The sequence below is a fragment of the Myotis davidii genome, unplaced genomic scaffold (genome assembly GCF_000327345.1).
Source record: "Myotis davidii unplaced genomic scaffold, ASM32734v1 scaffold663, whole genome shotgun sequence".
NCBI lineage: Eukaryota > Metazoa > Chordata > Mammalia > Chiroptera > Vespertilionidae > Myotis > Myotis davidii.
Window position 1 is genome coordinate 198,379 of NW_006295816.1, and position 11,507 is coordinate 209,885.

Sequence of the window (11,507 nt, forward strand, 5' to 3'; positions counted from 1 at the left end):
GCCAGACCTTCCCTGAGGTCACATCCAACCCCTGAGGGGATGGCCTGCTGCCCAACCAGTCCACCCCTGTCTCAGGGCAGAGACAGCACAATCCAGGCCAAATGCTCAGGAAATCCAACAGCCAAGGGCAAGTGTTAGTGCCAAGTTCATTACCTTTTGGAGTCTCCACTGAGCTGCTGAGGAAGAGGGAGGAGGACGGCGTGGCCTCACACTGCCCCAGTGGTCAGCACCATAGAGATGCCCCAGAGCTTCATCTGCACAGCCGGGAACTTCTGGATGAGCTCCAAAAAATGAGGTTCAAATACAATACAGAAAAGTGTGCCTGGGCTGGCCGCCCTCCCAGCCGGAAGCCCCCAATGCACCCGGAGCCCTTTCAGACCTCACCCGCCCCCATCACTGCCCACTGCTTGCTGTCAAACCCTCTGGAGCATCCCCCACTGCCCCCCTGTGTACCCATGGATGCTCCCACCTCTGACCTGCTCCCCTGGAACACTCCTTTCAGCTACCTCAATACTCGCTTCCCCGCCCCCCTCCATGGCCCAGCTCAAGTTCCATGGAGTCTTCTTATGAAGCATCCCCAGGAAATGAACCCCAGCAGCACTAGATTGTATGTCATCCTCTCACCTGTCAACCTTGCTGGCGGGCCTGCGGGACCTGCTTTAGGCAGTGCCTCAGCTGCAGAGTCCCCTGCCCGCAGGGAGTCTTGCATGGGCTAGAACCCAGGAGAGTCACTTATGCTGCATGACTTCTGACCCTCTTTCAACCTCATAAATCCATCCCATCAGGTGGGCTAAAAGGAAGCGCTTTGTAAAACTGCTGCTGAACTGCATGGCTACACCCCTTTTCTTTAATGAATATATGGGAAGTTCATGACCCTAATCTCATCTCCACCTGTCACAGTCTTGGGACGGATCCCTCCATAATATCATGATGACATCATGAGTTTATATTCTGGAGGTAGGAGGAGGAAGAGACCACCACAAGGGAAATCAACCCCATGCCTGAATTCCACCTTGAGCACAGCCATGTGCACAGCAGGTATGGGGGATGGCCTGCCACTGAGTGGCAGGGACTAGCAAGGAGCCATCTGCGGGGCCAGCAGGCACCCTCCATCGGCAGAGCAAGCTGAGTGAGCTCGGCGATGGAGTCTGCCCAACAGGGGCCTTGTCCGCACATCAGAAGACTGAACCAAAAACGGGGAGCCACTTCCTTCCTGAGGGAGGACTCCTAGCTGCCAATCTGCTGGCCGCAGGCAGGCCATCCTTTGTCCCCAGGCTCCCATTCACAGGTCCCACAAGAAATGACTACAAGCTAGAAAATTAACTCAAACTTTAGACCCTTGACTGTCTTTCTTCCCTAATAGGAATGTCACTCAAGAGCTGTGGAGATTAAATGACACTAAAAGCACATGTAACAAAAGAAAAAAATAATTTGGATTTCATCAAAATTTAAAAACTTTTGTGCATCAAAGGACACTACCAAGAGTGAAAAACAACTCACAGAATGAAAGAAAACATTGCGAAATTCCGTAACTGATAACAGTATAATATCCAGAGTATATAAAGAAATCAACAACTCAAACAATCCAATTTTTAAAAATGGGCAAAGGACATGAACAGATTGCTCCAATGATTGTACAAATAGCAAATAAGCACATGAAAAGATGCTCAACAGCACTAATCATTAGGAAAATACTAATCAAAACCTCACACCCAGTAGGATGGCCATAATTTTTTTTTGAGGCAAGAATATGGAGAAATTAGAACCATCTTGCATTGCTGGTGGTAATGGGAAATGGTACAATTACTGTGGCAAACAGTTTGGTGGTTCCTCAAAAAGTTAAACATAGATGCCCAACGGTGTAGTTCAGCTGGTGGGTTGAGCATCAACTCATGCACTAAGAGGTCACTGGTGCAATTCCCAGTCAGGGCACATGCCAGGGTTGCAGGCTAGATCCCCAGTGTGAAGTGTGCAGGAGGCAGCCAATTCTCATCATTGATGTTTCTATCTCTCTCTCCCTCTCCCTTTTTCTCTGAAATCAATAGAAGTATATTTTAAAAGTTAAACATAGTATATGACCCAGATATGCTGTCCCTTAGGTATATGCCCCAAAGAACTGAAAACAGGTATTTACACAACAGTAAAAACACCACCACACCAATGTCAGCACAGGTCACAATGATGATATCATCAACAGATGAATGGATAAACAAAATGTGGTATCCTGTGTAATAAAAGGCTAACATGCAAACTGTCCCCACAGGCAGGAGTTTGACCGACCGGGAGTTACCGGGGGTGGAGCGAACATGGCGGGCATCAGCGACGCGGTGCTGGCAGCGGGCGGCAGTGGAGGCACTGCCGGCCCCAATGGGCCCCAACAAAAGCAGGATTGCGGCGGGAGGGTGAAGCAGGTGAGCAGGCGGTGCCAGGCCAAGGTTGGGTGCAAGCGGGGCCCCGATCGCCCCTCCAGTCGCCCTGCAGATTGGCCCTGATAGCTGGCCAGGTCTAGGGACCCTACCCGTGCACGAATTTTGTGCAATGAGCCTCTAGTATGCATATAATGGAGTATTATTCAGCCTTAAAAACGAATGAAATTCTGTAACATGCTAGGTAGGATATGGATGAACCTTGAAAACTCATGGTAAGTGAAAGAAGCCAGTCACAAAAGGACAAATATTGTACGATTCTACCTGCATGAGGTACAGAATAGCTAAGTCAGAGACAGAAAGTAGACTAGAGGTCTCAAGGGGCTGGGGTCAGAGAAGAATGGGGAGCTATTGCTTAAAGGGTGCAGAGTTTCTGTTTGAGATGATGAAAAAGTTTAGAAATAGTGGTGATGATTGTGCAACAGTGTGAATATACTTAATGCCCCTGAGAAATGGCTGAATGTCCTATCTATTTTGCCACAATAGGGACGGGGACAAAAAAGGAATCGAGGCACAGAGGCTCCACCTGTCCTCGCCAGCAGGGAGGGACAGAAGCTGAATCCAGAGGGAGTAGGGCACGTACGCAGAGGCAGCTTGGACTGGGCCTGTACTCTTTTACTGCTCTTGTTTTTGAGCAGGTAACTGACAAAACATAAAGGGGATCAGAAAGTATAAAGTGAGGCCTGGCCGGGTAGCTCAGTTGGTTAGAGCGCCGTCCTGATATGCCAGGGTGCGGGTTTGCTCCTCAGTCAGGGTACAGACAAGAATTAACCAGTAGATGCATAAATAAGTGGAACAGCAAATCGATGCCTCTCTCTCTCTCTCTCTCTAAAATCAAGAAAATAAAAAAAAGACGGTCACCACCTGTCCTCATGGTCCCTTCTAACTCTAGCACTCACCTGGGATACCTCTTAGTTATGTGACCTTGGACAAAACACTTCCCCTTTTATCGGTCTCAGTGTTTTCCATTATAAACTAACCCTTCTTCCTTCTTCTCAGGGCTGTCATCAGGACCAGATAAGATAAGCCAGGCAGCTGGTATCATCAACCATGTTAAATCTGAAAACACTTAGGCAGTTAGAGCTGCAGAGGAAACAGGTGCACTATGCACTCCCGTCTCTTTCCTTTTCTCCACAGCACCACCTCCATCTACCACTACACATGTCTGCTTGACCGCCTTCCCTCCAGCTGCAAGGGGGCTTGTTGGGGCAGTGCCTGAATGGCTGGTGCACAGTAGGTGTTCAGTATCCACCTGTGGAAGAAATGAATTACCAGCTCCAATAACCCATTTTGAACCAAACCAAACACTTTATCGCCTGCTACTGATCTACCACTGCTACCACAGCCTGGTGACTGAAAGCCAACAATATGTTCCAATTTCCCCTTCCATGCAGGAAAAGGACTATATGGGGGGTGCGGGGGGAAGGTGGATTAAGGGCTCCTGGAGAGAAAAGGCACACCAGGAAAGGAAAAAGCTTCCAGTGGAGTCAAGAATGTGGCTTCACAATAACTTCTTTTTATTGTTTAAAGTATTACTTGTCTCCTTTTTCCCCATGACCCCCCCACCACTCCCACCCCCGAGGGAAAGCCCACACCGCCCCAGGGTCTGTGTCCATTGCACAATAACTCTTGTGGCTTAAAAAGAATGCAAGGAAACGACAAAGGCAGTGACCTCTCAATTCCCAGAGAAAGCCATGTGATTTCCGAATGCAGCTTTTTCAGAAATGAGCTTGCAGCCAACAGCTTTCTGAAGCCAGAACTGTTAAGAGTAAACCCAATTAAAGTAGCCATTAGTATGCCAACCATGATAACACAGAAGAAATGGAAAAAATTCCTAGAAATACACAATGTACTGAAACTGACTCATAAAGAAATAAAAAATGTTATATATAGAAGCCTAATATGCAAATTGTGCCCCCGGGAGTTTGACCAGGAATTCAATCCCTCACTATGACATGCACTGACCACCAGGCGCAGCGTGGAACAAAGGAAGACCCCAGCCAGCAGCTGGGGAAGGGAGGCCCCGGCCGGCACCCAGAAGGCCCCGATCGGCCCTGATCGCCGGCCAGGCCTAAGGACCCTGCCTGTGCACAAATTTCATGCACCAGGCCTCTGGTAATTAATAAGAAAACTGAACAAGTTATCAAAAATTTCCCAACGAAGAAAAACCTGGGGCTAAATGGCTTTGCTGGTAAATTCTGCCAAACACTTAAAGAAGAATTAACACCAATCCTTCTCAAACTCTTCAAAAATAGTGAAGAGGGAACACTTCTTAACTCATTTTAAGAGGTCAGCATTACCCTGATTCCAAAGCCAAAACACTACAAGAAAACTACAGACCTGTATCCCTCATGAACACTGATGCAAAATCCTCAATAAAATACTAGCAAACTGCCCTGGCCAGTTTGGCTAAGTGGATTGAGCGTAGGCCTGCGGACTGAAGGGTCCTGGGTTCGATTCCAGTCAAGGGCACATGCCTAGGTTTTGGGCTCAATCCCCAGTGGGGGGTGTGCAGGAGGCAGCCAATCAATGATTCTCTCTCACCGATGTTTCTATCTCTCTCCCTCTCCCTTCCTCTCTGAAATCAATAAAAATAAAAAATACTAGCAAACTGAACTCAGCAGATTAAAAGGTTTATACACCATGACCAAGAAGAATTTATTCCTTAAATGCAAGGATGGCTCTACATACAATAATCCATTCATGTAATCCAATAGAAAGGAAAAGGAACACACATGTTCACTCAATTGATGAAAAAAAGCTTCTGACAAAATTTAACTCCCTTTCATAATAAAAACATTTAACAATCTAGAAATAGAAGGAAACTTCCTCAACATAAAGCCATATTTGAAAAACCCATATCTGAACATCACACTCAACTGGGAAAGACTGAAAGCATTTTCCTAAAATCAGAATCAAAACTAAAGGATGCCTACTTTCACCACTTCTACTCAACATGTCACTGAAAGTTCTAGCCAGAGCAATTAGGCAAGAAAAAGAAATAAAAGGCATCGGAACAGAAGTATAATTATCTCTGTTCACAGACATGGTTTTACTAGGGGCCCAGTGCACGAAATTTGTGCACAAGTTGGGTCCCTAAGCCTGGCCGTGGATCAGGACTGATCAGGTTCCCCACCACCCTGCCTCCTCCTTCCCTCGCCGCCCACATCTGCCACCACCCACCCCAGTTCCCCATCCCAACCCGGGGCCTGGCCCCGATTGGGTGATCAGGACCTGCCGGCCAGACATTCCTACCAGGAGGTTGCCCAGCAGGCCCTGATAGGCGATTGGGGCCTGCCAGCCAGGGAGAGGGACCCAGGAGGTTGGCCGCCGGCCCCAAGGAGGGAGCCGGCCCTCAGCCCCCCTGGGGAAGAGGCCACATCTGCCACCACCCATCCCCAGTTCCCCATCCCAGCCCAGGGCCCCGGCCCGAATTGGGCAAGGGCTCGGGCAGCTCCTGCGTTGCGCATCTGCTCCCTGGTGATCAGTACGCATCGTTTTAACAGTCGCTTAGGCTTTTATATACAGTAGGTCCTCAGGTTACGTCGGAGATCCATTCCTACAGCGTGACGTAAAGTGATTTTCGCCGTAAGTCGGAACCCACCTACATAAGCACCTACATCACTGACATGGAGCACACACACAGCAGTAATGAAGTGGACCAGTAAAAAAAATTTAAAAGAAAGAGAACAATTCCTGACCTTTACTCGTGGTAAATAAATAATAAAAACATAAAGCACATATGTACATACATTGAAATGACGGAACTTTTTTTTTAATAAATAAATGAGATGGCGACGTAACCACAAAACGACTGTATATAGTTAAGATATGCAGAAAACCTAAAAGAGGCTACAAAAGCTGTTAGAACTAATAAATGAATTCAGCGATGTTCCAAGATGCAAAATCAACAGAAAAAATATCAATTGCATTCTACAGACTAACAATGAACAATCTGAAAAGAAATTTAAGAAAACAATCTCATTTACAAATGCACTAAAAAGGATAAAATACTCAGGAATAAGTTTAACCAAGGAGCCCTGGCCAGTGTGGCTCGGTGGGTGGGAGTGTTGTCAAAAATTAACTCAGAATGGATCAAAGTACTAAACACAAAAGCTAAAACTATAAAACTCTTAGAAAAAAACATAGGAGAAAAGCTTGATAATCTTGGATTTGACCATGGTTTATTAGGTTTGACACCAAAAGCAGAATCAACAAAAGAAAAAAATAGATAAATTAGACTTGATGAAAATTAAACTTTGTCCATCAAAGCACATTATCAGGAAAGTGAAAAGACAACCTTGGGAATGGGAGAAAATAGTTTCAAATCACCTGTCTGATAAGGGGTTAATAGACAGAATATATTAAGTACTATAACTCAACAACACAAACCCAACTTAAAAATTGGCAAGAGCTACATAAACATTTCTCCAAAGACACACAAATGGCCACCATTGCACGAGAAGATGCTCAACATCGTTAGGGAAACATAAATCAAAATCACAATGTGATACCATTTCATACCGATTAGGACGGCTATAATCAACAACTGGAATTCTTGTGCACTGCTGCTGGGAATGTAAAATGAGGAGGTTGCTATGGAAATCAGTCTGGCGGTTTCTTAAAAAGTTAAACATAGAATTGCTATGTGATCCCCAAATTCCACTTCTGTGTATATACTCAAAGGAATTAAAACTAGAGACTCATTCATTCCAACAGTCAAAAGGTAGGACAACCCAAATTAACAAACAAAATGTGGTATACACAGTTGGCCCTTGAAGAACACAGGCTTGAACCACATGGGTCCACTTATAAGCGGACTTCTTTTCAATAAATACAGTCGGCTCTCGGCACCCCAGGTTTCCCACCCTCGATTCAAACCTTGGATGGAAAACAGTATTTTGACCCAAAGTTGAGAAGCCATGTATGCAGAGGGCTGGCTTAAGACCTACACAGATTTTTGATGGGGGGGGGGGGGGGGGCAACCCCTAATCATTGTTCAAGGGTCAACTGTACATACGATGGAATATTGTTTAGCCTTAAAAAGGAATGAAATTCTGACACATGGCACAACATGGAAGAGCCTTGAAGACGTTAAGCTGAGTGAAATAAGTCGGTTAGAGAAGGACAAGTGCTATAGAATTCTACTTAAATAAGAGATCTAAAGTAGCCCAATTCATACACAGAAAGTAGAATGGTGGCTGCCAGGGGCTGGGATAAGAGGGGGATGGGATTTGATTCTGATATTTAAAGGTAGTTTCCATTTGGAATGATAAGAATATCCCGAAAACAGTGGTATAGTCACCTACCGCTGTAAATGTACTTAATGCCACCGAACTGTACATTTTAAACGGTAAATTTTATGTATACTCTTACAATAAAAAACAACCACCACCAGGCCATTTTCAGCCCACTGAGAGAATTCCTCTTTAAGGCCAGTTCTCCTGATGGCCTTGGGCCCTAAAGATGTGGATGCCGTCTTGTCCTTTGTGTTGACCTCAAACCCCAGCCAACAACACAGGTTGACCAGCTACTGTCAAAGGGCCGAATGAAGCCCGAGAGCCCCCAGGCCAGGTGGTTTGTGGGGGCAACTGTGGGGCGTGCTGACAAGTTGCCAACAAAAGCAGACGCCGATCAGGCAAGCTTCACTGCTGCGGGGTCCCCCTTCGGCTTTCCCACAGAACCGCAGCCCGCCACGCGGAAAGTGGCCAGGGGCCGGGCTGACCAGCCTGGTGGTGTTTTAAGCTGGAAAGCGTAGTCCCTGTCCCCCGACCCCCCACCCTTCACCCATCTAGATAGTTCATGTATTTTGTTGAGTTTAGGGCAGTTTCCATCCATCCAAGAGCAGAACCAACCACCTCCACCCCTCCGCCGTCTTTAGGGCCTTTTCACACAGATGATCCTGTGAAATCTCAAAACACTACGGTGAGGATGGATGTGTGGGGGTTATGAAGGAGACGGGGTTCACAGACACGCAGCAATGTGCCCCCAGGCCCACAGCCCCAGGAGCAAGGGCCGGGGTTTACACGTGAGCTTCAGGCTCCGCTTCTTCGATGATTCCGGAAAGATACAGGAGGAAGGGAAGCAGCCCGTCCTGGCGTCCAGCAAGAGCAAGGGGGAAGCTGGCAAGTGTGGCCGGCTTACAAGTCTGCCCGAGAAGCGGGCCGCGGAAGAACCGAGCGCCGTGCTCTCGTCCTTGGGGCCACCCTGACCCAGCAGCGGGTCTTTCCCTTTGGAGGCTCGTACTCAACGGGTCCAGCTGGGCGCCTCGGGGCGGGTCTGCGACTCCTGGGGCTGCACCTGGGGCTGCACCTGCAGCCCGGCACCCGGGCTCCAAGGGGAAGGCCGGCGAGGTCGTGGGGAAACGGGAGTTTCTGCGCCTGCAGACGCGAACCAGTCACGCCTAAACCAGCCCGCCTCGGAAACGGTCGCTGGCTCCGAGACCCAGGAGGGCAACATCCAGCAGGCAAAACGGGGTCCAGCCCTGGCTGGTTTGGCTCGGTGGATAGAGCGTTGGCCTGCGGACTGGAGGGTCCCAGGCTCGATTCTGGTCAAGGGCATGTACTCTAGAAGAGTCTTTAAAAAAAAACAAAACAAAACCAAAACGGGGCCCACTGCGCCCCGACCACTGCCCGGCCGACCTCTCGCCCCGGTTCCGAACGCTGGCTGCCACAGCCACGGCCCTCACCCCCCACTCCTCACCTTGCGCCCGGTTTTCTCCCGCAGGGCCTTCAGCCGTTCCTTTCGCCGCAACGCTTCTTCCTCTAGCCGGCCCACACCGGCCGCAGCAGCAGCCATCTTGCCCGCCAACCCCTCCTCTCCGTCAGTTTTACACTGCGCAGGCCCAATGAGTAGATGACTTTCACAGCCAATCCGAGGACGAAAATGAGAGAGCCGGAAGTCCTGAAAGCCAATCAATGCTGAGTTGCTCTAGGGGGGCCCGCCCCCTCTCTCCCCTACTACTCGCCCCGTCGGTAGGGGGCGGGCAATGCTTGAGGCGTTCAACGTCAATCAGTGGGAAAGCAGCAAGTGGCATCAGACCTGAGCGAAGGAGAATAGAGCGCGTCGATCGCTCAGGTTTTGCCTAAGCGCTAACCACAGCTCACGCCGGCCCCTTGGAATGCGCTGACCCAACCTTTGTGCACTTGTTCTGATTCTTCAAGGCTCCAAAGCCTTCAAGAAGCCTCGTCTGACTCGCCGCTCCGACCCCAGCCTAATAAGAAGTCTACCTCTCCCTTTGTGTCCACTACCAGTGGCTCTTGGGATGTCCATGGGCTCCTAGACCCTTCTGTGTCCACTCTCAGCTCAGACAAAGCCTGCGCAATGCAGGGCTTGCCTGGATGGCAATTTCCCTTCGGGCTCATGGATGGTCCTCTCCCATCTCTCCAACACCCCTGGAGTAAAAGTACCCGGGGTCAGACCACCTACCCTGAAGAAGAGCAATCCTCAGCCTGGGCCCAGTGGGCCTCAAGGAACCCCTAGAGCTTAGTTCCCAGGAACTAAGGGGAGAGTTGGTTTGGCCTCGACTGCACCAGGTGGCCACCAGGGCACTGCTCCCTAGCATGCTCTTCCCTGCATTGATCCGTATGCCCTGACCACCGAGACCCCTTTGGCTGAAGCGAAGATCTGACAACATGTTGGGGTCCTCAGAACTCCATCTCCTCCCACCTGAGAAGACAAATGCCCCTTTGCCACAGCCCCCCACCTTGTTCCCCCAAATGACCTTCTGGACCTCACGAACCTGGGTCTTTTGGCTCCCTATCTCCCGCATCAGGTAGGGTGCCTGGTATGCAGGTAGCAGATACAGGAAATGTCCATTCAGTGGTAGGATGGACAGGGCAGGAGAAAAGGCCAGTGTAGAGGGGCTGCCTAAGAAGCCAAGAGGACAGAACAGGATGGGGATGGGGATGGGGATGGGGATGGGGAGGTGGGTGTTATGTATTTGGATCTGGGTGCTGCTTGTTAACATAAAAAATCCACCAAGCGGATCACACTCACATGTGTGCAGTGACGAAGGTGGGCCGCTCACAGGGGAGTCCATGTGTGAATGACGTGCACGTGGACGGGTGGATGGATCAGTCAGTCCCAGGTACCCGTGTAAGGCTGTGTTGAGCCGTCTCCCACCCCTTGGGCCTGGCCCCTCCTCAACACCAGAGGGCCCCCTCAACTCCCAAGCCAGCTGGAAAGGTTGATAGAAAGAAGTCTAGGGGTGAAGGTGGCAGGGGCCCAGCAAGGAGTGAGTCAGGCCTCTTGTTCCTGTCCATGCTGCCCCTGGCTGCCCAGGTAGTCCTAACTTGGCCCCCTCTAGGCTCAGTTTCTCCCCCTTGCCTCTACCCTCTTAAGGTGAAAGAATTCAAAATATGTGAAGCAAGCACTGAACCTGTGCTTCCACCAGCACATCTAGGAGGGCTTCCTGGAGGAGAGGGCCCGCGGGATTGGCTAAATCTCCCAGGAATGCGCCCCACTGATGAGGGAACTGCTCTCCCAGGGGGTCATTTCAGGCGTGTTCTGCTGCTTTCTGACCCCCATTCTGCTCCACCAACAGTCCATGCAAGAAAATGGCACTCAGGCCGGAGCCGGCTTGGCTCAGTCTGCGGACTGAAGGGTCCTGGGTTCAACTCCCCATCAGGGCACAGGCCCAGGTTGTGGGCTTGACCTCCAGTAGCGGGCGTGCAGGAGGCAGCCAGTCAATGATTCTCATTATTGATGTATCTCTCCCTTCCTCTCTGAAATCAATTTTTAAAAATGGCGTGTGCTTGTTTGCTTGTTTGTTTGCTTGTTTTAAGTAGTACTAGGTCTTCCTATGAAACGCTTAACGCAGCTCCTGCACGTGGTCAGTTCTACAAGTGGTCGCCATGGTTATTGTTACAATTACTTGTTGAAGGACACTGGGCGCTGCGCGCGGCCCGCAGCTCCTTCCCCGCGCCCCGCAAGCCTTTCCTTTGCACGCAGGGTGGCAAGCCCAGCCGGGCGGGCTGCATCCCGGGACAACTCTGGAACCCCGGACCCAACATTCACCCAGCTCTGGGGAGAGCGCGGGCAGCGGGGGCGGGGCTGTGGGGCGCCCCCCGGGCCGCCCTG

The 11,507-nt window shown here is 50.0% G+C and overlaps 1 protein-coding gene across 2 annotated transcripts in view; it reads right to left on the reverse strand.

Moving 5' to 3' along the window:
* The window catches only part of CCDC12 (coiled-coil domain containing 12), a 35,222-nt gene extending 25,908 nt beyond the window's left edge, over positions 1-9,314 (reverse strand). The window contains exon 1 of one of the 2 annotated variants that reach the window (XM_015568321.1): positions 9,129-9,314. In XM_015568321.1, the coding sequence (XP_015423807.1) occupies positions 9,129-9,224 (96 nt within the window). In that variant the 5' untranslated portion in view covers positions 9,225-9,314. The remainder of the gene's footprint in view (positions 1-9,128) is intronic. The other variant, XM_015568319.1, reaches the window with a different exon arrangement.
* Between the last annotated feature and the right edge of the window lie 2,193 nt (positions 9,315-11,507).